This window comes from Megalops cyprinoides, chromosome 4 (genome assembly GCF_013368585.1).
Source record: "Megalops cyprinoides isolate fMegCyp1 chromosome 4, fMegCyp1.pri, whole genome shotgun sequence".
Classification (NCBI taxonomy): Eukaryota; Metazoa; Chordata; class Actinopteri; order Elopiformes; family Megalopidae; genus Megalops; species Megalops cyprinoides.
In genome coordinates, this window is record NC_050586.1 from 22,268,708 (window position 1) to 22,292,340 (window position 23,633).

General features: G+C 44.3%; 1 protein-coding gene across 4 annotated transcripts in view; it reads left to right on the forward strand.

Annotated features, from left to right (window-relative positions):
- The window catches only part of cltcl1 (clathrin, heavy chain-like 1), a 47,383-nt gene that overhangs the window by 9,307 nt on the left and 14,443 nt on the right, over nt 1–23,633 (forward strand). For 2 of the 4 annotated variants that reach the window (XM_036528118.1, XM_036528120.1), the window contains exons 3-18: nt 2,833–2,835; nt 5,654–5,922; nt 6,558–6,719; nt 7,229–7,342; nt 13,723–13,896; nt 14,243–14,440; nt 14,711–14,911; nt 15,371–15,523; nt 15,774–15,896; nt 17,131–17,268; nt 18,694–18,858; nt 19,161–19,341; nt 19,989–20,152; nt 20,789–20,914; nt 22,500–22,642; nt 23,277–23,511. In XM_036528118.1, the coding sequence (XP_036384011.1) occupies nt 2,833–2,835; nt 5,654–5,922; nt 6,558–6,719; nt 7,229–7,342; nt 13,723–13,896; nt 14,243–14,440; nt 14,711–14,911; nt 15,371–15,523; nt 15,774–15,896; nt 17,131–17,268; nt 18,694–18,858; nt 19,161–19,341; nt 19,989–20,152; nt 20,789–20,914; nt 22,500–22,642; nt 23,277–23,511 (2,549 nt within the window). The remainder of the gene's footprint in view (nt 1–2,832; nt 2,836–5,653; nt 5,923–6,557; nt 6,720–7,228; nt 7,343–13,722; nt 13,897–14,242; nt 14,441–14,710; nt 14,912–15,370; nt 15,524–15,773; nt 15,897–17,130; nt 17,269–18,693; nt 18,859–19,160; nt 19,342–19,988; nt 20,153–20,788; nt 20,915–22,499; nt 22,643–23,276; nt 23,512–23,633) is intronic. The other 2 variants (XM_036528119.1, XM_036528121.1) reach the window with 1 other exon arrangement.

Here is a 23,633-nt window from a genome sequence, read left to right on the forward strand (position 1 = left end):
AAAAAAAAATCACGCCAGTAAAACTCTCCCTCACTGCTAGTGGAATGACAGCTGTGACATCAGCCAGCACAAGAGAGAATTATTTTCACTGACCATCAGGTCTTTTCAAACCCCTTTCAGACAGTCTGACAAATTGTGATCCTTAAGGATACTTGAAGTTTTATGTGGTTTACTCCAAAAGTAGATTGTTTAGATCACAATAAAACATTCATTTTATATGACCAAAACCTCTTTAAATGGTTGCTTTGTGCTGTGAGTGGTGCCCTACAGCATCCAAGGACCAAAAGGTAATGGTAAAAAATACTTACTCCACCATGATTGGAAGTGTTGTCAAGGGGGTTGTGCTGTGGTGGTTTCACAAATAGAAATTATTTGGCTGTTATTAGGTGTGGTGTCTCTTCTACCTCTAAATGTAGCCATGCGGTAAAAAATATGAATGAGTGAAATGAAATTCCAAAACCAAACTAATGATGAATTCAAAACGAAATGGTGTGTAGTAAGTAGATGGCTAGCCAGATTGGAACAACAAACAGTTCAGAATAACTAATAGTAAATAAACCTTTCTTCAGTGTACACTGCTTAGACATCTTCCACGATGAGATATGCTTTCCTCTCTCTATGGACAATTCAAATTACTATGGCAGCTGGTGTGTTTGTGACTAAAGTTGTTATAGTATGAAATGTTTGCACTTAGCACTTAGTAGTTTTCCTCACACAATATTTTTTACACACCAGCTTGCTCATTAACTGTAGAGGAAATCATATGTTCAGTTTCGTGCTCTGTCTTTGTTTTGGCATTGCGAATCAATGGCTTGCAGTGAGTCCAGGACCTTTGCACAATACTGTTGTCTTTTATTATAAAGCAATAAGACCCTTATGCTCTTACTTTAATATGCCTGGGAGTAAGAAAACTGTGGATGTGTGTTTTAGTTTGTCAGCTAATCGGCAAGAATTCAAACATTGTAATCCCTTGTTATTCAGAAGGTGTATGTTTTTGAAATTTCTAGAATGTGCGTGTAATGCTGAAATACTACTAAATGCTTTTTACTGGACTGCCCTTAAATAGCAACACAATATTGACGATATATCCACATAAAGTGCTGCCCATGATCCTGACTGCTGCCTGTTCACTGAAATTATGGAGAAACGCAGGGTGAGCTGCGTGCTACTTAATGCAATGTACTGCGGACAGGAATTGGGAGTGCTGCCCAGCGCAAATGCATAAAATTGCAAATCCTGAAAACCACAAACAACAAGGGATTACTGAACTGATATGAGTAAATGATTCTGGTTGTCATGGCAGAATATTAGAATAATCAACTGTTATAAGGATTGGCAGCTCTTGTCCTGGAGGAATACAGGGCCTTATGTTTCTCCTCATCTCCATGGTAATCCTCGTTATTGGGGCAGGAAGTCAACTCATGGTGCACCAGGTGTATGCATATTGCTCATTGGAAAGTAGCCCATAAATCTGCAGTGTTTTGATCCTTCAAGACTGCCCATCCCAGCTCTGCGTTTAGTCTAAACCTTTGTCTCAAAGTTTGACCCTGGCATTTGTAATTAGCTGTTGTGTCAAAGCTTTGATTTAATTGGACCCCCTGGCCTGTGCCTCTAGCTGAAGCAAGGAAATTTAGATGAAGCAGCAGATTGATTTTCCTCAAAACGCCAAACCCGCAGAGCCCCTGTCCTCGCTGACCTCCCTTCCTCTCCTGCTGGTCCCCTCTCTGAGCTGCCCCCACCGCTCAGTCAGAGGCCACAGCAGCTGTCCCTCCTCAAACGTGTTCCCGTTCGGGGAACCTTGTCGCAACGCAAAACGTTTTAATCATGTAATGTCTGCACGGCGCTCACAGTTCCAGATGCACCTCAGGTCTGCCGTTGCCTGTGTTGAACCTTGCTTTGGTTGCCGTTTTGAATACAGCTCATCCCAGAGGGAGACCGCTACAGCTTCTTCACAAATCTTCACAGCCTAAAGCGAAACAGCACTTTTTAAATGTATACAAAGTATGTTTTCAGTTAATCAATGAAGTTTTAATCATCGTAATTTATCACCATTGCTTTCATGGTCTTTTAACAAGTTTAGCTTGCTTTAGTCTCAGTGATTAAGCGTATCATTTGAAAAGACCCATGCAGTCTGCTGTTGTGGAGTACTGAAATGGAGCTGTAGCATACAGCTTTTTAAGATTGTGGTACATTTTAATTTGCCATGCCTAAGATTTGTTGAATTTTGGTTTATTTAATATTTTTTGACTAATACAACTCTTCATTTTATGCTGAAAGTTTTCCTCGTTGTAATAAAAACTGAACAGGTGCTGTCAAGGTTCTGAGAATGCAATCCCTTTGTGGTCATGTATGTAACAGCGGGTGTTGCTCTTCACCAGTGAGGGAGTAAGGCATACTACTTTTTCTAGGGCCTGCTTTGGTCACAGTCAAAAAAAATGTATGCAATTCATGTTAAATTTAGGAATGTTGCAGTGATATAATTACTAATATTAAGCAAAGTACTAGGCTTGAAGTTATGATGAAAAATAAAGGCAGTTCTAATTGAATCATTCCAAACCAAATGCATATTGTCAGTGGTGGGTCGCACAGTGGCTGATCACTGCACAAATGTGCTAGGTGGATTGCGCTATATGATAGAAGAGCCCAGTGAACAACAGGCATGCCCCCAGCTGCGGTGGCAGGCTATACATTGAGAGACAAAATGGCCTCTCCACTCCTCTCCCTTCACTCTGTCCCAGTGTACCTCACTTACGATGATGCTGATTTACAACCTCTGTTTTTGCTCCTCTCTCTGACTCTTGACTTCTCTCCCTGCCTTCTTGTCTTTAAAAGACGGTGAGTTCCACTATGTCCCATGGGTTTTGTTTCAATGTTGTGTACATGGTGGTGTCCTCTCATAAAAGCAGGTCTCCTTTAAGATGGAAGTATTTGGCCTTAATGATCAGAAATCAGAGAAATTTCGTGTTAAGCGATTTATGCGTTTCAACATGTATTTAGAAGAAACTGTGGGAACGCACTGCGTTTTGACAGCCACAAAATAAGGCTTGAATCTGGAGAATTGTTCATTTTCACATAAAATTAGGTGACGTTGCACAAAATCTGTAAATTGGTGTAGCAACTCGTTTCCTCTGGAAGGGCATGTGTTGGAAGGGTATCAAGTTAGTCTCTGAACTGATGCTTTAAAATTTTAAAATTTAATTTTGTAAAGTCTGAAAAACTGCTGACTTCAGTTCAGTAACTTTGGTCCATGTCTTTCAATAGAAACATCTCATTTGGTCTTAAACTAGAGGGTTGGTTATGTAAACCAATCCTTTCCATGAGAGCAGCTTAGATCCTGTGTTGTGCTTAAAGTCAGTGTTGTTGGTAACAACTGCAGAGTCAGACAAAACCACAGCACCTGACTGAAGTCTTGACTATATGACTGTCTCAGTCAGTTCAGAGCCTTATTAACTTAATGCCATACCAATATACAGCATTTGCATTACATACTTTTATGAGAACCCTGCGTGTGTTAGCATGATATGTTGTTTGCTGATAATGGCTGTGTGTGGAATGCACATCAGATAATCATGACTGCCAGAATATGAGAAGTGTGTGTAGAAGGCCATCTGCCGACATCCCTAGGCCTGACGCTGGCATACAAGGTATGCCACCCATCCCAACGACCCGTTTATATTCATCTCGGTGTTCCTGGAAATATAAATGTGATCCCTGGCATCCCAAGCCACTACACCTGATATTTAAGTGTCAGTTTTGATTGGTGTGCATTTGTTGCAGATATGGACAGATATGGGCTTTATTTTTTTATTGGTTTTCAAACAGCGTCCTACACACTGCAATGCTGCAGCAATATGTGTGACTGTTGTGGGCCCTTTATGTCACACCAAATAAAGATTGGTTCAGTCTATTCAGGTAAATTAAGTAGGAATAATACACTGTGTAACCCTTTAAACACTTGTTATAGAAGAGCTGTGTATGGGTTAATCAGCCAACTACAGCAGTGGCTTGAGTGGGGAAATAAATCACAGTTGCACTGCATTCTTCAAAGAATAGTGTCCCTTCACTGTGAACAGAGCATTGTGAATGGTTTCATGGTGCTTCATCCCAAATATTTCAAAAGACGGTAGTAATGCATTATAATGGCATTGTTGGCACCTTAAGTGAATTCATTCGACTGCTTGACATGCTTTCAAAATCTATCCCACATTCCTTTCCTTTAGAATTATATGCAGTGATGATGTATCATTTTGGTGCGGGGGATGGTAAATTTTAAGGGCTTGATTGAGACATTAAATCTAAGCCTTATCTGAAGGCTCCAAAGCCCCCAATATTTGTGTGCCTGCTCACTCTACAAGTATGTACTTGTCTTCATTTAAATGTTCACGCGGCAGTTATTTTCTTAATGTTAGTGGAAGAACTACGTTTGACCGCACACTCTGAACTGGGCATCACAGTAGCCGCCAGTGGCACGGTGGAGCTAGCGTCAGGCCACCCGTGTGTCTGTGGTTCTGTAGCCGCGACTGTTTCTCACTCAGCAGTTCAGGACTGAGGTGCGATTCGGCGCCCGTCACCGCGCATCTTCACGTGTGGGTCACCTCATCGAGTCGGTGTGTGTCTGTTCTCCGCCTTTGTTGTCATTGTTGATCTCTTCGCCGCAGCATGCTTCATACGTCGGCGTTTCGTGCAAATGGAAGCGACGCGCCGCTCGGCCCGCGTCTCCCTCCCCATCACGGCCCGACTCGGCCCGGCATCGCATTTTGCACGAACGCTTCAACCATGACGTGGTCACTCTTCACAGGAGTTTGAATGTCACTTCCCCAGTGCGCATTGGTGTGCTGTTCTGAATAGCAGCGGGCTGCTAGTGGCAGTTCTGTTCGTGAAATGTGTAACACCGCACAGCAGAAATACCAAAAACGCTACGTTGAGTGCGGCGATGACGATCATTCATAAGTACCTTCAAAGTATTCAGGTCTCCCTTGACTTTAGCCTAATCTGTGTTAGCAGCTTTACAATAATGGTGCTTTGAAGTAATGCACAAGAAACACGCTGACCTCAGGGACTGAAATTCAAAGCCTCAAAGCACCGTTGGAGCACGCCCTTACTGGCGCCCTCTGTTCAGACCACTGGGGTCTCAGAACTGGGAACAGATCGGGCGTCTGATTAGTTATTTCAGGGGGATAGAAATCTCAGACAGATTTTTATCAAAGCCAACATTCCCATTTTGTTCACTTAGCTCCATTGCAGCCGTCCTCTCATGTATTCCCCATAGTCTTTGCAGTTTTCTTTTGCCACTGGCTCATGCAAATGTGGTAAACCTGGAACAAATAGCTTCTCAAAAGAGGCTAGAAAGTGTAAAGCTTAATAAAAATCAGTCTCCCCTTGGGGCCAAGTGTTAGAAAACAGTCATCAAGAAGCACCATTATTTCACTGAAACATTTTATTTCCATGAATAATTTATTATATTAAGACTGTGTGAGAAATGGAAATTGTAGATGTGCTTCTGTAAAGATTTCCCGCAGATAAGCGATAAGTATTATAGTAGTTTAATGGCTGAGTCAGGAATTGGTAGAAGGGTGAGGTGTAGTAGTGAAGAAAACGAGTTTGGAAGCACTTGTTTGAACCTAAGCCGTACGCCCCCCCCCCCCCCCCCCAGCTGCCAAGACCCTGCAGATCTTCAACATTGAGATGAAGAGCAAGATGAAGGCTCACACCATGACGGAGGAGGTGATGTTCTGGAAGTGGATCTCAGTCAACACAGTGGCGCTGGTGACGGAGACGGCGGTCTACCACTGGAGCATGGAGGGCGACTCGCAGCCGCTGAAGATGTTTGACCGCCACGCCAGCCTGGCCGGCTGCCAGATCATCAACTACAGGACGGACGAGCAGCAGAAATGGCTCCTCCTCATAGGCATCTCTGCTCAGGTAACTGACCTCACACAGGTGACTTGCACAAGGGTAACTGTCCATAGGCCTAACTGCCTGCATGCTTAGCTGACCATATGACTGACTGACCACACAGGTGACTGACAGCGCGGTTAACTACCCCTGCATTAATATTGACTGTAAAAGCTTGTAGACAAGTGAGACAGCCAATTATTATTACTTTGCAGCCTGGCACAGTTTCTTGTCCCTGTGGGCTAATCAAGTTACCATTAATGTCAGGCTTTGGTTATCTTGTCAGATAACTTCATATCACTTCAGGTCATTGATGCATTTTATTAAATTGAGAGCCTTTCCATTTATTGTTTACTTAAGATGCACTGAATCTCTAAAAACTGAGCAAACAAACACTACCTTTGAACAGGTGGCATTCCACTCTTCAACTGACAGTGATTGCACAGTAAATTAAGTACATTAGGTAACCACATAGCCTCAGGTTATGGAGCAGCGTTATGAAATTTTCACCAAATCGGAGAGAGCCTCTGCCAAACTACCCCGTTAACTGCAGTGACATATCCGAATGGGTTAGATGCTGAAAGCCCTATCTCAGTTCAGGAAATCAGCCTGTGGTCCTCTTATTGAGGAAATTCTTTTGACTCGTCCTCTTCCCTGTCCAGCAAAACCGCGTTGTCGGGGCCATGCAGCTGTACTCCGTGGACAGGAAAGTGTCACAGCCCATCGAGGGCCATGCCGCTGCTTTTGCCGAGTTCAAGGTGGAGGGCAATGCCAAGCCTTCCACCCTCTTCTGCTTCGCCGTGAGGAGCCAGGCCGGAGGCAAGGTGAGGGACGTGCCGTTGTGGCTGTTAAAAAGACTGTATGTTTCACTTCGGTAGATATTTCATACCCCAGTTCTGTGTAATGGTTCCAGATGAAGACTTTGAGGAATAAGCATTACCTTACGGTGTCAGTTCTATGTTCGTCGTCATTTGGCTGCATGGTTTGATAATGCCAATTCCAAACAAATCGGTGATGATTCTCAGTAGTACTAGGACCTTGACCTATCATATTGTATGACATCTATCCTGTTTATTTTGTTACTTGTCAGGAGTCATTACTGTACTCCTGTTGGCGCTGTTGCGAGTGCTTCCTCACCCCTGTTCTCCTTTGCAATACTGATCTCTGATCAGCATACTGAGCGTCACGCTGCTTGCTCGATTGCTGGGTGTTGATCAGAGATCAGCGGTGCTAAGAGCAACAGGGAGGAGGGGGAGCCATCTGGAATGTTGCTACGCGTTATCTGCTCTCCGTCCAGTCTCTCACGCCACTGTTTGTGTTCACCTTCCTCCAGCTGCACATAATAGAAGTGGGTCAGCCGGCAGCTGGGAATCAGCCCTTTGCCAAGAAAGCAGTGGATGTCTTCTTTCCTCCTGAGGCCCAGACAGACTTCCCCGTGGCCATGCAGGTACACTCCAGGGATTGCGTCGCTGTCTGACTACGATAAGACCAAATCTCAGTATGCATCTGACAGTATCTGCTGCAGTCCAGCTGAATCTGCCAGCAGAGTGAGAAGGCATATGAAGGTGTCCCTACGCTGAGTGCTGAGACGGAATGAACAAAATATAACAGGGTAAACTCCGTTTACAGTAAGCATTTCCTAAGCTGTTGCCAAAAAGGACAAGTGAAATCAGCACAGTAGTAAATACATTTTAGGCAGATGAACTGGGTTATGTTATGTGGACATGTTATGTGTAAATAAATAGCCATGTTCATAATTACCTATGTTTGCTGTTAGGGCTGGGTGATACAGCCGTTGCGATATATCGAATAGCTATTTTTAGTGCAATAACAGCTATCCCTGGTATGTGGCGTTAGGTTTTTTCCCCCATATTTTTTTCCCTTTAGTTGTACCTAATGCTTCCGGGGGAAAAAACGCCACTTGTATCCATTCAGTGTTGATATCACAGCAATAGCACTATGCTAGTTCCATGTGGTACATAGAAACACATGGCTACAATATGAAAACATATGCTATGTGTTTTGCAAAGCTAATAGGTAAGTTAACCAACATACAGATACAGCGGGAAGAAACCTAACGCCACATACCGGGGATAGCTTTTATTGTGCTGAAAATAGCTATTTGATATATCGCGACGGCTATATCGCCCAGCCCTATTTGCTGTGTGGCAAAAAATATTTTTAAAAATTGGCTGTACATCTATATTTCCATGAGGTCCATTGAACACTGAAAACACTGAGTCTTTGACTTGGTGGGTGGTGACTGGTTTCATATTGTTTCAAGTTCAGGAGGCATTACATGAAAATGAAATGAAGGTAGAAATAATTTTGTCCTCCAGACAGACTCTCACATATGGCTGTTGTTAGCTCTAAGGGGCCGTTAAGCAGTTGCCAGTTATCAGTTGTGCTGCAGTCTGCGTGTTACAGCTGGGGTGGGGTTTTTTATCAAGTCTGACGACTTGAAGGCTTAGGATGGTTCAGCAGGCGGTCAGTGAGCACAAACGGAATAGAAGCCAACAGTAATCCCACAGGAGGCTGAAATTTCACGTGTCTGTTTACCAAGTTCAGACTCCTGTAGAATGCAGCATTACAGTATGTGATCTGTTCTTCTGTCTCTCATGAATCTGAATTTGTCCTTTTGAAAGGAATCTTCCCTCTCACCACTGGTCCTTGTTCGTGTGTCATAGCCCTTTTATACTCTGAAAACCTACATTCTCTGATGTATTAGTCATGTTACCAAGTGGAGGAGAATGCTTTTGATGATATGCAGTCTGTAATTTTTGCTTTGCTTTTCTGAAGCAGTGGGTAGGAGTCATGAAGACCTTATGACTGTATTTTGGGCAGTGTTGCGAAAGCTACAACTGGTCTTCCTGACCACAGATCAGGCTATATTCCTTTTAGTGACTGAGGGGGAAAAAATGCCATAGAAACGCAGACAAAAGTCCTACATTGTCACGGTCTGCATCACCAGTTGCAGTCGAGCATTTTGAACTCAGACATACCCTTTTATCCACTTCAGAGTTGGAGCCAATTCTGGCTTGTACAGCAAGATTGCACTTTGTATTACCTGTGACTAGGGCTGTAACTCATGATGTCACACTGAACGATGGCGTCTGTCCAGATCAACAGGACTGCCTGAACTCGGCCTGCAGGTGGAGGCCGGAGTTGTCCTGTAGAAATGACCCTGTACCCCTTCTGCCGTGCCTCGGGTTGTTTGCTGTGATCAGCGGTGGCAGCATGTGCGCTCCTCTCTTCCCTGTGCGTTCAGCTCCTCAGTTTAGAGTGTCGATGCCAATCAACCGTGTTGCTCATCGGCTCCTGCAGCTCTCTCGTAAGTAGGCCAACAACAGTCAGGCTTCTGGATTGTATTTTGCGGGTGTAGTTTGCAGAATGAATTGAGCGGCACGACCGAGACGCTGTTGAATGTTGAATCTGTCGAATTTACTAAGGTTGTTTTTTTTTTTTTTGATGCAGCTGTACTGTACTGTACTGTAAAGGACATTAAATAATCGCAGCTAATATGAGGTACGTGTTAAGGAGTGGTATTAATGTGGCACATGGGTAGGACCAGAGTTCACAATGATCAGTGATTTCCCCTCTTTTTAGAGGTGGTTGTTCAGTTGGCTGACAGGTCTTGAGTATAGCAGTTGTTTCCTGTCTGTTCTCATCTATCTCAGTGGCAAGATGTGAATCAAACCCACTGACTGCTTGCTCCCCTCCCCCCCACCTCAGAGATAAAATCGCACTGTTTCTCAACCAGGTTCTGCGAGCACACTGTGCATGCTGGTTTTTGTTCCATGTTCTCATAATTAATTAGGTTTGATTAGGTAGCCCATTGCGGACTGATCTGGATTTGACATAGCAAAATGGTAATATGCTTTAAGGACTTGAAGAGGGCGGTGTGTTGTCAGAGCCGTGTTTGTCCTGGTAGAAAGCTGTGGTGTGTTGGGTTTATGCCTTGCACCAATGGACGTATTTCTCACGTGTTCCATAAAAAAAAAAAAAAAAAATGTCGCTATGTTTTCCAGTGTTGTGGATGGACACAGTGCAGGGTACAATCATACTTCCTTTGATAAATAAATAAATATAGTGTTACTAGTGCATTTGTTTCTTGTCCCCAAATCACTGCCTGTGTAATTTGTAACTGCATGGGAGATATTGTCCGAGGTTGAGCTCTGGGCAGAGAGGCCCAGCCTGCCTTGCCCAGAAAAAGAATGTTGGGAAAATAAGTTCTGCAGTCAGCTGTAAATCACAGCCATAAGCCAAGTCACACAGATAAGGTGCTGAATATGTGGGTAAACAGGAGTTCACAGGGTTCCCACAGAAAAATGCTCACATATGTAAGTATCTGATTTAATGCCTGCATTACACTGAATGTTTAGGAATTTGTAATGTCAGACTTATCTTTCAAATCTGAAAATGTCATCTGATGAGTTAGGACCTCTTATTAAATAAATTCACATGGTATTTACAGGTAAGATTTCTTAAGCTTTGTTGGGTATAGTGGAGTTCTCTGACAGTAAATGTTTTCACCAGTGTTTGAAGTCCCACAGCTTATGTGATTTTTTTTTTTTTTTACTTTTGTCATCCCTGTGTTTAGTATTTACCTAGTTCACGAATATGAATTTCCCGCATTACATTACATTATGTTATGTTTGTTGAGCAGACACTGTTCTCCCGAGTGACTTGCTTGGCGTGTAATTGTTACATGTTATCCGCTTACACGGCTGGATCATTGCTGAGGCAATGTGGGTTAAATACCCTGCCCAAGGGTACAGCAGCAATGGCCCATATGGTAATTGAGGCTTTGGGTTATAGGCCCTGCTCCCCACTACTACACCACACTGCCACCCACTGGCACTTCTGACAACAGGGTTGCGTTATTTTCGACCCAAAATTCTAAACTCTCTGGCCAGGATTGCAATGTGCAATAGTCCCTTATGTATGAGGATGCTGTGAAGCTTCTGGTGGTATGGCTGTTGATGTTGGTGCTAATTGTTTAGCTATTGAAAGGTCACATTTGTTACATTAGTCCTCTGTTTTGTGTAGAATCGGAAGACAGTTGTATCTACATAAACCCTTGTATTGTAAACCCTTAGCAATGCCACGACATTATATATTTCCCTGTGTGACCCTATGATTTTTCAGCATTGCACAGTGAGAATGAAGGCCTTTATTAGCTTTCTACTGTATGTGCCCTGTGAAAATTATGTTGATGGATGTTGTTCAGCCCATATTTACTGACACAAAGCTGATCCGCTTTATTCATGTTTATCATTTCATCAACTAGTGATGCGTATTGTCTCTTTCTTCTGACTTAAGTTCATCCAATGCGGCCCAGGTCATATCCAAAAGGACACAATATCTGCACTTTCTAGAGGTCCCAAACTCTCTAAAAACACTGCAGAATAGTCAAATACTTCTGTATCTCCCTTTGACAGTGAGCTTGTCGAAGAGAGCCGCACTTCATAATTTCCCTTGTCGAATTGTCTGTTCATCGTACCCTTGAAATACCAAGTCTTGTTTATAAGATAGATTGCGTTGTCAGCCATGCCACTCAAACACTTTCATGGCTTTGGTTGGTATGTTGATTTGATTTTTAATTTTTTTTTGCTTATCCAATTGCTTATCAATCCTGTGTTGCTCTTGGTCAAGCTATTAAATGCCACTCCAGTGTCAAGATGACTTGCAGAACTAGTGTTGTTCACTCACTGCAGTCACACAACAGCTCAGGTTGATGCAACCTACTGTGCTCTAGGGCACTTTTACACTCCGACAGGTCCACCAAAACGTCATCCAGAGAAGCACCCATACAGCAAAGTGTTGAATTGCTGTGTTATGCATTGCTAAGATGAATATTTTCAGTTCTGACTGTCATGTATTTTTTGCTCTTATTTCCTATTTATATAAAATGTTCTCCCTGCAAGAGGTTGAAAAACTGGTCGATATGGATGATCTTTGACAGCATCTTTGACATGTGTGAGCGCGCGCGTGTATGTCTGTGTGCGTGTAAAGTCTGTAATTGCACACCAGAGAAAATGAGGAATAAAAAGGATATTGAACGCAGGTGTTTCCACACAGATGGGGTTGGAGTTAACATGTATGAAAATATATATATAATGCATAAAATAGCAATATAAGTTGTGAGTAACCATTTTCATCAAGAACAGTAATGTGAAAAAAGTCATATGGTGATGAGTCATCCTCCACCCAGTTCTCAACAAGTAGACAAGTGCATGTGTGGGGCACACCAAAAGAAACCTACAGGCCTGAGTACTTGTTTCCCATTATGGAGAGTTCTGGCGGCTCTGCTGTGGTGTGGCATGAATTTTATAATAATGGAATTTCTTGTGGGAGAGTAGTGTGGCATCCCTTTAATAGAGCTCCAGACACTTAATGCTGAATGTATGCTTAGGTGCATTGAAACTGTTCTTGTAGCCTGTGATGTCCCAATGCCATGCTTAGATGTTGGTCAATTAAATTAATATTTTCTGATCAATTCCTTGCTACTGCACATTATTGGCATTTTGATTATTTGACTGATAGTTTATGTCTCTCCTCCACCAATCTGTAGGCTAAAATTTCTCAGGTTATCCTTGTTTGAATGAGAGTAAAATGAAACCTACCCCAGTTGCTCCAAAACTGGCTATGTTTAAGTCAATCCCCTATAAATTGGTAAGCATACTTGCAGTGGGGGTGAAACAAAGTAGTTCCAAGGATGAAAACTTATCTGGGGAAATACTCAACTGTAGTTGATGGTGAATTTTCGTAATAAGTTTAGCTACATAAATATGAATACATTTATTTGTTTAAATACTTACATGTCATGTGTAAATAGTTGTGCTAGCTAAAAAGGGTAAAGCTGGAAAAGTTTTAATTAACTTACATTGCTGAACTATTTACTGCCATAGTTGTTGTTTTAAATGAAGACAGTGGAATGTATTAGAAGCACCATGGCAGTATGTCTGTGTTAGCTTGCTGGTAATGTATATAAGGTTACTTTAAAAGCTGATGAAGTTAAAATTGATAAATTGTAGTAGGCAGCAGTGCTAGCCCTTAGTCACACCTGGGTTCCCCACCACTGCATTAAATGATGGATCTGAATATTACTGTGCACAACAGTATGCGTATAATAGAGGATCAGCTCTGAGTCAGCACATTTGTGACTTCAGCCCAGTGTATTCAGACTAGGCAAAACCTTCCAAGATTTCCTGTGTTATTCAGGTATCTGGTGTAGCTGCTGAAAAGAGATTTTCACTTTGAAACAGAATAATAACTGGCAGCAGAAATTATGTGGCAGAATAAAAAGGAACAGCTGTTAAGGCAGGCAGGAAGAGCATGCAGTTTTGACTTGGAACATGCAGGTACCCCCTGGGGACAAGTAGATGTGTAACGTAACTGTAAGTAGTTGGCTGCCTCTGGTCTACTCCCAGTCACTCCTGGCCATGCCAGACCTTACTTTTGAAACCGATATATCACAGTGGTATGCATAACTCTTGAGTTGAGATCTTAACCTGAGGATTATGTACCAAGCAAGCTGTAACAGATATTTCAGGGTTAGATTTGGCCTAAGTGTACCCTGACAGCACATGAAATGAGCCAGGCTGTCTATTAGTAAAAAGGTCCCTGTTAGCTATACAAGTCAGAAACTGTTCAGTGGATGCACGTATCTGGTTTTTAATGGAAATCGTACCTTGAAAGCACTGATAGTGATAGTTAATCGATCGAAAACATGCCAGTATACCAGCTACCATAGCTAATGTGTGCCATTTTCAGATATGTTACTGAAGGCTGGCTGCCTATTTCATCCAATTCCTTCCTTTTTAGATCGGTACCAAGCATGGCGTCATCTACCTGATCACAAAGTACGGCTACATACATATGTACGACCTGGAGTCGGGAGTGTGCATCTACATGAACCGCATCAGCGCTGAGACCATCTTCGTTACCGCATCTCACGAGCCCACCTCTGGCATCATTGGAGTCAACAAGAAAGGACAGGTAGGTCAAGTTGTTTTGCCCGTTGAAATCTGCAGCACTCCATCTATGAGCCAGTGACCTGCAGCAAGCAAAGTCAGGGCCAATCAGATGCAGCCTTGTAGTGCTGACAGCATTTAGTCATCAGACACTCATCACCACTCTCTCTGTATGGGTATTTCTTCTTAAACTGAGGATAGATACACCAACAACGATTATTACCGTAGAGACTAAAGTTGACATTTCTTTCTGAAATGCAATAACACATACGTTTTGTCCAAAACAAGCCAAGGGTACTTTGCGGTAAGCCTCAGCAGGAGTGTACTGTGAAGCCATGACAGAGGCGTGTGTCTCTGGCGGTGTTCTGCAGGTGCTGTCGGTGTGTGTGGAGGAGGAAAACATCGTGAACTACGCCACCAATGTGCTGCAGAACCCAGACCTGGGCCTACGCATGGCGGTCCGCAGCAACCTGGCCGGCGCGGAGGAGCTCTTCGCCCGCAAGTTCAACACACTCTTCGCCCAGGGCAGCTACTCAGAGGCCGCCAAAGTGGCTGCGTCTGCACCCAAGGTCAGGCCCCAAGGAGAACAATTCAGCTTATTCCTTTTATTTATTATAAATACACCTTTCTTTCAGCACAGCCTAGCCAGGCCTGTTGATGGACTGTGTGAGTGGTTCCCTTTACCGCCTGCGATGTGTCTGATTTATGAACCTTGTTACTCAAGCCTGCACGTCCCTTGCACTTGTGCATTCTGATGGCCGTCGGCCGAAACTCGAGCCGCTCCCCTCACCCAACCGGTGTGTGCCTGTCTCTCTCTCTACCCCCCCCCGTTATAACAGGGCATTCTGCGTACGGCTGACACCATCAGGAAGTTCCAGAGCGTCCCGGCGCAGCCTGGCCAGGCCTCCCCGTTGCTGCAGTATTTCGGCATCCTGCTGGACCAGGGCCAGCTCAACAAGTTCGAGTCTCTGGAGCTGTGCAGGCCGGTGCTGCAGCAAGGCCGCAAGCAGCTGCTGGAGAAGTGGCTGAAGGAGGACAAGGTACAAACTGCTCTGTGCTCCTCCCGCGAGAGAGAGAGGGGGTGCCGGAGGAAGGCTTTACAGCTGTGCAAATTACTGACGCAGTCTCAACACAATGTAGTTTTAACTTACAGAAGAAATACAGTAGAAAAAATGTGGCCCCCCCACCACCTTTTGAAGGGAGTTAAAATAGTCATTGACAAAAATATCTACAGGTTTGGAGATCATTCTGGTCTAGAAGTTTCTGTTGAAGTCATTTGGATAAAACAGAAGGTGGAAGATGGCTCTGTGGCAATTGCTTCAGATCTCTGGTTTTGGGGGGAGGTCTGTGGAATATTTCCTTCTAATTGTATCCATTCCCGACCCCAGATCCACTTTAACGAAGGTTTCTGGGTGTTCATGATTGCCATCATTGATGTTTATGTTGACCTTTGATGATCCTGAGTGGCTGTGTGCTGAAGCTCTGGCTCTGCTCCACAGCTGGAGTGTTCAGAGGAGCTGGGAGATCTGGTGAAGAGCGCCGACCCCACGCTGGCCCTCAGCGTCTACCTCCGTGCCAACGTCCCCAACAAGGTCATCCAGTGCTTCGCAGAGACCGGCCAGTTCCAGAAGATAGTGCTCTATGCTAAAAAGGTAGCGGATCTTACCCAAAAAACAGCATGTCGGGCTTAGCACATCGGTGTCATTATCCCTAGCATTTCATATCAGTCTCTTTTCATTGTGAAATGCGCTGCTTATAGCAGTGGGCTTTTTTAAGGACAATATAAGCATAACCTTCATTCTGCAGCATTCTGTGAGCAGGAGGGGAGGGTGAAGAAGAAGTCAGCCGTGTGTCTGCAGTTGGTTGCTACATTCCTGAAGTGCAGGAACCTCTCCCCTCCAGGTTGGCTACACTCCAGACTGGGTCTTCTTGCTTAGGAATGTCATGCGCGTGAGTCCCGAGCAAGGCCTGCAGTTCGCTCAGATGCTGGTTCAAGATGAGGAGCCCCTGGCCAACATCAACCAGGTACGGATCATCACCAGCTCCTGTGAGACCCCGACAGTACCCCGTGCTCCAGTGTGGCAGATCTGAGGACAGAGATACAGATATGCTGAGACCATGCCTCCTTCGTTTTCCTCAGAACAGCAGCTGTATTTAGGAACGACCTTAGGACTACACATGCACATTAGAGAAATGGCAAGATGTAATGTTTATACTTGAGGTTTTGAGGTTTTATTTTCTTGTTGACTCCTTATGGTTTTTTGCTTTTTGTGTACTGTACCTCACTTGTAAGTTGTTTTGGATAAAATCATCTGCCAAATGAATAAATGTAAATGTGTCAGAAGTATGACTACTTCTGTCTTTGCTTGTATGGGCATGCTTGTTTTGCTGTTTGGAGGTGCCGACCCTTTATTAAGTGGTAATCTCCGAGTTTTAGTCGGAGCACTGCGCTGACCCAAATTATGATTAGTATCTTTAAATAGCGATATAACCCACGTATTGATTTCAGCATAAATCCCTGGATACAAATAATGCAAATCGCAATTTGAAACAAGTTGTTGGCCATCAGGAAGTACTACAGGTTGAAAGCCAGGGAAGTTGGTCCACGGATGCTGTCCCAATCAGCATTGGTGGCTCATTGACCACTAGAGGGCAAAGGTGAGAAATGAGCAGGCCCTCATTGTAGAGCCCCATAGTGGATAGACCAATGATGGTTAGAGGTTGAGCATTGAAGAGCAGGACCCAGCCTATAGAGGGAGCAGAGAAAGCCTAGACATGTTTGGGTGGAACGCTTGAGGATCAGGTACACCAGTACCAGGCCTTTGAGGTAGATGCGGGCTATGCGGCACTCGGTAGATGGAAATGAGTGGTGCCATGAGAGCTGATGGAAAGTGGAAGAGCGATCAGGAAGCAGGGTCTCTATAGAGTGCAAGAGGTCGAGTGGTGCTGGCTGTGAGGTACCGAGTGAGGTCTAGCTTCAGAATGGGTCTGTGTGTGGAGGGCTAATTGAAACATAAGAAAGGTCACTGCTTTTTCAGTTGTTTTCTCACAGAGGTGCTGTAATGAAAGCCCTGAGGAAATTGTCTATTTTCGTGTGTCTTATGATGTCGGCTTCAGAACAACGAAAGGAAGTTTGGATTAAACTGTTTTTTCCCGCCAAGATTTCCCTCCATTGTGCCTGGATTAAACCGCAGGGCCGTGGAAGTGTAAAGTGTAACCACAATGTGGGCTCTCGCTGCGTTTGTGTGCCCTGCCGCAGATTGTGGACGTGTTCATGGAGAGCAGCCTGATCCAGCAGTGCACCTCCTTCCTGCTCGATGCCTTGAAGAACAACCGCCCGGCCGAGGGCCACCTGCAGACTCGCCTGCTGGAGATGAACCTCATCCATGCCCCTCAGGTAAGGCCCTCCTTAGCCTTAAATTCATATCCCCATCCACACAGCACTGATGTATTTAGTCTTTACATGTTATGAGGCAGCACACTGCAGTTTGCCACTACACTGGTCTGGTTGTCATACAAGCATGTGTGAAAATGACTTTTTGTTATCTGACCTATCATCGAATGATTGACCTGATCATAGGACATCTCCTCTAGCCCTTTACATCCATTCATGCTCAAATTGAAATTGGTATTCATTTTCAAGCAGCAGTCTTAAAGAACAGTGCACTGATACATTCAATTCAAAAGGAGGTTAGTTTTTTAGTTTGTGTTTTACAAATGCATTTTTGACACTAGGTAACTATTATATTTTTGATGGCAGTGAAAATCTCTGAAAAAGTAATAAGCAGAAATTTGGCTTTGAGAACAATCATAAATTAGACTGCTAACTTGCTAATTTTATTAGGTTGGCCAATTGACAACAATAAGATGACTGCAGATGTCTAGTTGGCTAGTTACATATATGGGATATTAATAAGCTTCATAAGCCTCACTTTGCCCAAATAGTTTCACAGAGTTAATGCGCTAAATTTGGCACCATTCATCTTGGCTGTCCTGTGCCTAAAAATACGAGCATGTTCTAACCTTACAATGATACAGAGCTACTGAGTCAGTGTTTGGAATCCATGTCTTGATTGATTCATATGTTACAAAGGATATTGTGCTCTTTTCTTAAAAAAAATAAATGCCACTGGATTTTAGAGACCCTTATTTCTAACACAAATCTGAGGTAATTTCAAAAGATGCTACAAACACCTGCAGATAAATTTTAAAGATAAAGTTGGCAGCTTGTTGCAAGAGAACTCCAGCCAAAGTAAGTGTCATTATATTAGCAAGTACGTGCATGTACAGGTGAGAGAACAAGCAAAAAGTGGGCTTGTTCTTTCAGCAAGTCATCCTTGGCTGATATTTGAGAACATGATCTCTAGTTTTATTTGAGTTTGTTCTGAATATATCCGGTTTCACTCAGTTTTGAAACAATAAAATCTCCAGTGTGCACAAAGTGTAAATTGATTCTTGCAGGTAGCTTTTTCACATGATCTTTGGTGTCAAAGTATCAGAGCGTTACCCCCTGGAAAAGCAGTTTTTTATGACAGTTTTTTTCTTTCACTTTAATAAGTGCTGGCTGGAAGTAAGAGTATCTTATGTCATCATCCAGAGACATTCTAGGGTTTTAAATTGTAAGTGAAGTGAACTTTAAGAAAGCGGTTTTACGGTCAAAATGTTTAGTGTTTACAGTCACAAAGCAGAAAAAACACCACTGAAAAACACCACTGAAATCAATCTGATTGAAAGTTGAGCTGATCCCTCTAATTTGGAGTCCTTTTACCCATGCTGCTTCAGTTGAGCTGTTGGAACTTAATTTGATTTGTCTGTTGGGAAGGTTGCGGATGCTATCCTTGGGAACCAGATGTTCACCCACTACGACCGTGCCCACATTGCCCAGCTGTGCGAGAAGGCGGGGCTCCTACAGCGTGCCCTGGAACACTACACCGACCTGTATGACATCAAGCGTGCCGTGGTGCACACCCACCTGCTTAACCCCGAGGTGAGACTCAGACAGACGCATGCCGGCCAGTCAGTGCAGTCTGTACGTCTCTACTCTGTGTGTCAGTGTGTCTAGGCTTGTGTGCATTTCATCTGTGTGTGCTGATGTGTGTTTGCGTGTGCTCATCTATGGCCCGTGTGTGTCTGTGTGGGTCTTACCTGTGTGTAGTTAGGTGCATGCATGTGTCTCAAACCCATCTGTCTGTCTAATATGTAGGTATCTAACATATGCAAATCTCATTTATAAGCATGTGTGCATGTGTGACGCTGCGTCTCACGCCTGCGGCTGTGGTGTCTCTGCAGTGGCTGGTGAACTTCTTTGGCTCGCTGTCAGTGGAGGACTCAGTGGAGTGCCTGCGGGCCATGCTGTCGGCCAACATACGGCAGAACTTGCAGCTGTGCGTGCAGGTGGCATCAAAGTACCACGAGCAGTTGGGAACACAGGCTCTGGTGGAGCTCTTCGAGTCCTTCAAGAGCTACGAAGGTGGGTGCAGGCAGCCATGTTTTTACGGATATCCTTAACAATAATCTTAATATTCTTAATATCCAAGGGAGTGAGTGTCCAAGGAATGAGCTAGCTAATGCTTACTGTTTTCAGAGTATTGTTGTGTGACCTTGTAGTAACCCAAGGGGACATGTAACATTACTTGTGAACTAGTGACTTCTCCATTTCACCTCTGTATGATGGCTTACCCTCTACAACATGTGGAGGCATGGTCACTGCTACCAGAAGTCACTAAGGCAACTCCCACCCCTCCACCCAAAGACGACTCGCTTACCTTTCAACTCATGATATAGAGTAGAACAGTAAGGTAAAAAAATCTGCATTTATAGGTGATGAGGGCAAACATACTTCTCAAATAAGATCATCATTCAGGTAACCCACTTCCCAGTTTGAGTGCAAACCAGATTACCAGATTTTACTAGATTTTGCCAGCATTTGCTGCAGAGGAGTTTTCTGGACCAATAAAGCTTGCCATGTCATCGGTGCATTAGGCAAGCCTTTCAGTATTTGACTCTGCAACAGACTGTAGAAGGTAACTGAAGCGAGGAAAGCAAGCTCAATGAGGCTGTTGTGTGTATTGTGCAGGATTTGTCCATTTTGAACCTCCTACCCTCTTTCCATCCCAGGACTTTTTTACTTCCTCGGCTCCATCGTGAATTTCAGCCAAGACCCCGACGTCCACTTCAAATACATCCAGGCCGCCTGCAAAACAGGGCAGATTAAGGAGGTGGAGAGAATCTGCCGCGAGAGCAACTGTTACGATCCAGACCGCGTCAAGAACTTCCTCAAGGTAACCGCGCACTTGTGACAGACCGTGGCTGTGTAAGAGCCCGCGGGGTGTTTTCAATAGATGCAGCTTTACTGTAGACTGCCATGTCGATCCTTGACTCGCCAAAATCTCGTCTAGACACCAGAATGGGAGTGCTGGGTTTGCGGGCTCTTAATGTACGTCGTCTGTCACTGACCCAGTAATGTAATGTTGAGTAATCTCTTGCGTAAGAGAATGAGTGAGGGTGTCTCTTTTAGTTCAGCTGTTGAGGTCAGCTATTAGAGTAGCCCTCGGTAGGTTTGCCGCAGACCGCAGAGCTGCGCCATCCCTCCATGTAAGGCTGTGGGAAACGCTCCGTCAGAAGAAGATCCACAGGGCGTTTTGATTGCGTGCCCACTGCCAGTGGCAAAGGATCGTGGGAAACAGCAAAGGACCGCATCACAGAGATCCAAGTTGGCAAGGCCCGCTCCCGCTGCCTTTTCCAAGCGAACGGTCCGGGCTCCTCTGCGGACAAGCACGCGCCAGATTCTTGAGCCTGACATTTTGGTCTGAGCGCCATTTGTGTGACACGTTTGACGGATCTTGCTGACATTTAATTTAGCCAACGTCAACCCCTTTTTTTAGAGTGAATAGCAGCTCCTCTTTTTGCTGTTTCAGGAGGCCAAGTTGACTGACCAGCTGCCTTTGATCATCGTTTGCGACCGCTTCGATTTTGTCCACGACCTTGTGCTGTACCTGTACCGCAACAGCTTACAGAAGTACATTGAGATTTACGTGCAGAAGGTAAGGTGCATGCCGCTTCATCTTTTTATGTTCCAGACTGTTGGATGAAAGCGAATGTGAGATGCAACAGATTGCCATGTTTGTCAGTCCCATGTAATGACTTTTGGGGATGTATTTATAGATGTCAGCATGTTCCCTTTCCAGGAAGTCTCCTGCAGCAGGCACAGGAAGTTGAGGGGTGCTGGAGATGCTGGTTTTTGTTCCCTGTAGCCCTTAATCATGTTATTACTGCAGTTATTAGCCCTAATTAGAACAGCATGTGCTCAAGGACCTCAGAAATAGAAGGGTGTCCTGGAAAAACTCACAACCAACATAATATTATTTATATTTAACCATGTATTGTCGCTGTGGAACGTGACATTCATGAGTCATCTGTTGATAGTTGTTCTTTCATGTAGAAGACAGCCCTGTAAACACAGTGCTCCACCCTCTCTGCCACTGGAGTAGTTTTCTGCAAATCTTCATTTTTCAATACTGCTGGTTTATCAGATTTTACTAGGACTTCAGTCTTACTCTTCAGTCCATGATTCAGGGAGGCTGTAGGGTTGGGCATGCTTGTAGCAGTGCTGTTAACCTCAGCTGTTGGGAAATACTGACCTCTGCTGGTAAAACAATGCAAAGGCAAGATGAATCAGCCCTGAATCAGCCCAGTCCAGACCGAATGCAAGCAAGGTGAACGTAGGCCAATTTTGAAAATAAGTTGTGGTAGGTGTTGACACCTGTACCACAGCTGGTAGAGCATTCAGTTTAGGTGTTAACATAAACACAGTGTGTATTTGTCTTTACCGCCTGACTGACCAATCAGACGCTGTCAAAAACCAAATTTATCATCCAGGTTGCTGCTGTCACACCATGATGGTGGGACTGCCACTTTTGATTCTGTGATAAATTTCTGGTTTGCTATTGCAAATTATGCTGGGTGTTGCTAAAACGTCACTGTTTCAATTTTTGCAGTTTCTCACAAAATGGTCAGGTTTTTTGGACCCAAAATTGTTATGCAAATCACAGGCAACAGCAGTTTGAGCTCTTTGGTTTCCATGGCTACAGAAGATACATGTTCTACTGTTCTACTGACAGCTTGTCAATTGCACAAGTGAAACAAAACAATGTAGCTAATATGTTCATTATTGTCTTTATGGGAACTCATGCATACCTAAATTACATGCTGTAAATCACCCTTTATGAGAGTGTCTGCGAAATGACGGATTAGATAAGGATAATAAAACAGTGACAGCTGTTAATTGTATGGAACTAAATTGTTGTATTGGACCTGGATGGCAAGGCATGTGTTACAGACAGACTGGGCTTTTGCAGCACTTACATGTAGGATGTATATAATTTCTCCCAGTCTGTTTGACTGTGGAGGCAATAGCTCCCGGCTTAGGCAGGCTTGTTTAATGCTGGTTTGTTTTAGGTTTGGATTTGTGAATACCTCTATGAAAACATATCTCCACTTTTTTGTCACATATTAGAAATGCATTGTACAGGTTTGGTGCTGCAAGGCAGCTGGTCCTCCTTAGTGCTGTGAATTGTGGCCACTAACTTGGTCACTAGAGGGCGCTCACGCAGACATGTGCGTCCGCAGGTGAACCCCAGCCGCCTGCCCGTGGTCATCGGGGGCCTGCTGGATGTGGACTGCTCCGAGGACGTCATCAAGAACCTGATCATGGTGGTGCGGGGGCAGTTCTCCACAGACGAGCTGGTGGCAGAGGTGGAGAAGAGGAACAGGTAAACGTCTCGCTTTTCATGGGGGTGATTCAGGTCATGGGGAACTAGCTCTGTTCAGTCTCAAAAAAAAATATGTAAACAAGTGGCTTCCTGTGCTTTAATCACTGAAGGTCCCTGTAGCCAAGCTGTTCTAAGGCCTTTTCCTGGATGGCTATGATCAGGCAGGTTTAACTTTTTACCAGACGCCTTGAATCAGGACTTTATAATCTTAGTTTAACCAGTTTAAAGGAATTACTAAACAAGAAGGTTTAATGGAAGTTCTACAGGATTCGAGCTCTCCAGGACCATGCTAAAACCTAAAAACTACTGATACATGATAAAAACTAAAACTACCGGTCATATTTTCAGGGAGAGAACTCACATTCACCCTCTAGGCCACACGACAAATACAGCCTTAGTGCTAGCTGTTATACAAACTTGTATTATTGACATTTCGAAAGTTGCCATCCAAAAAACAAAGCTTTCAGTTGTATGACATAAACCAGTGCACACTGCAAAGCACAGCTGGTGGGAATTTCACCTCTTGAGCGGTTCCCTGTAATCCCTGAACTGGTTCCCAGCTATCTGCAGTACATGTGTACTTTTCTGGCATTCGGACCGTGTCCCCCTGTGTGTGGAACCCCCCCCCCCTCAGGCTGAAGCTACTGCTGCCGTGGCTGGAGTCCAGAATCCACGAGGGCTGCGAGGAGCCGGCCACCCACAACGCCCTCGCCAAGATCTACATCGACAGCAACAACAACCCCGAGCGCTTCCTGCGGGAGAACCCCTTCTACGACAGCGCCGTGGTGGGCAGGTACTGCGAGAAGCGGGACCCCCACCTGGCCTGCGTGGCCTACGAGAGGGGACAGTGCGACCTGGAGCTCATCAAGGTCAGCCTTGTCCCCCTCCACTCTTTAAAAATCTGCCTTTAGTGCGGTCTTTTGGTATGTTGGACACAGAAGAATGAACCTGTTATTTTTCATTATCTATTCAGTGCTTTTAGATTGTCCAG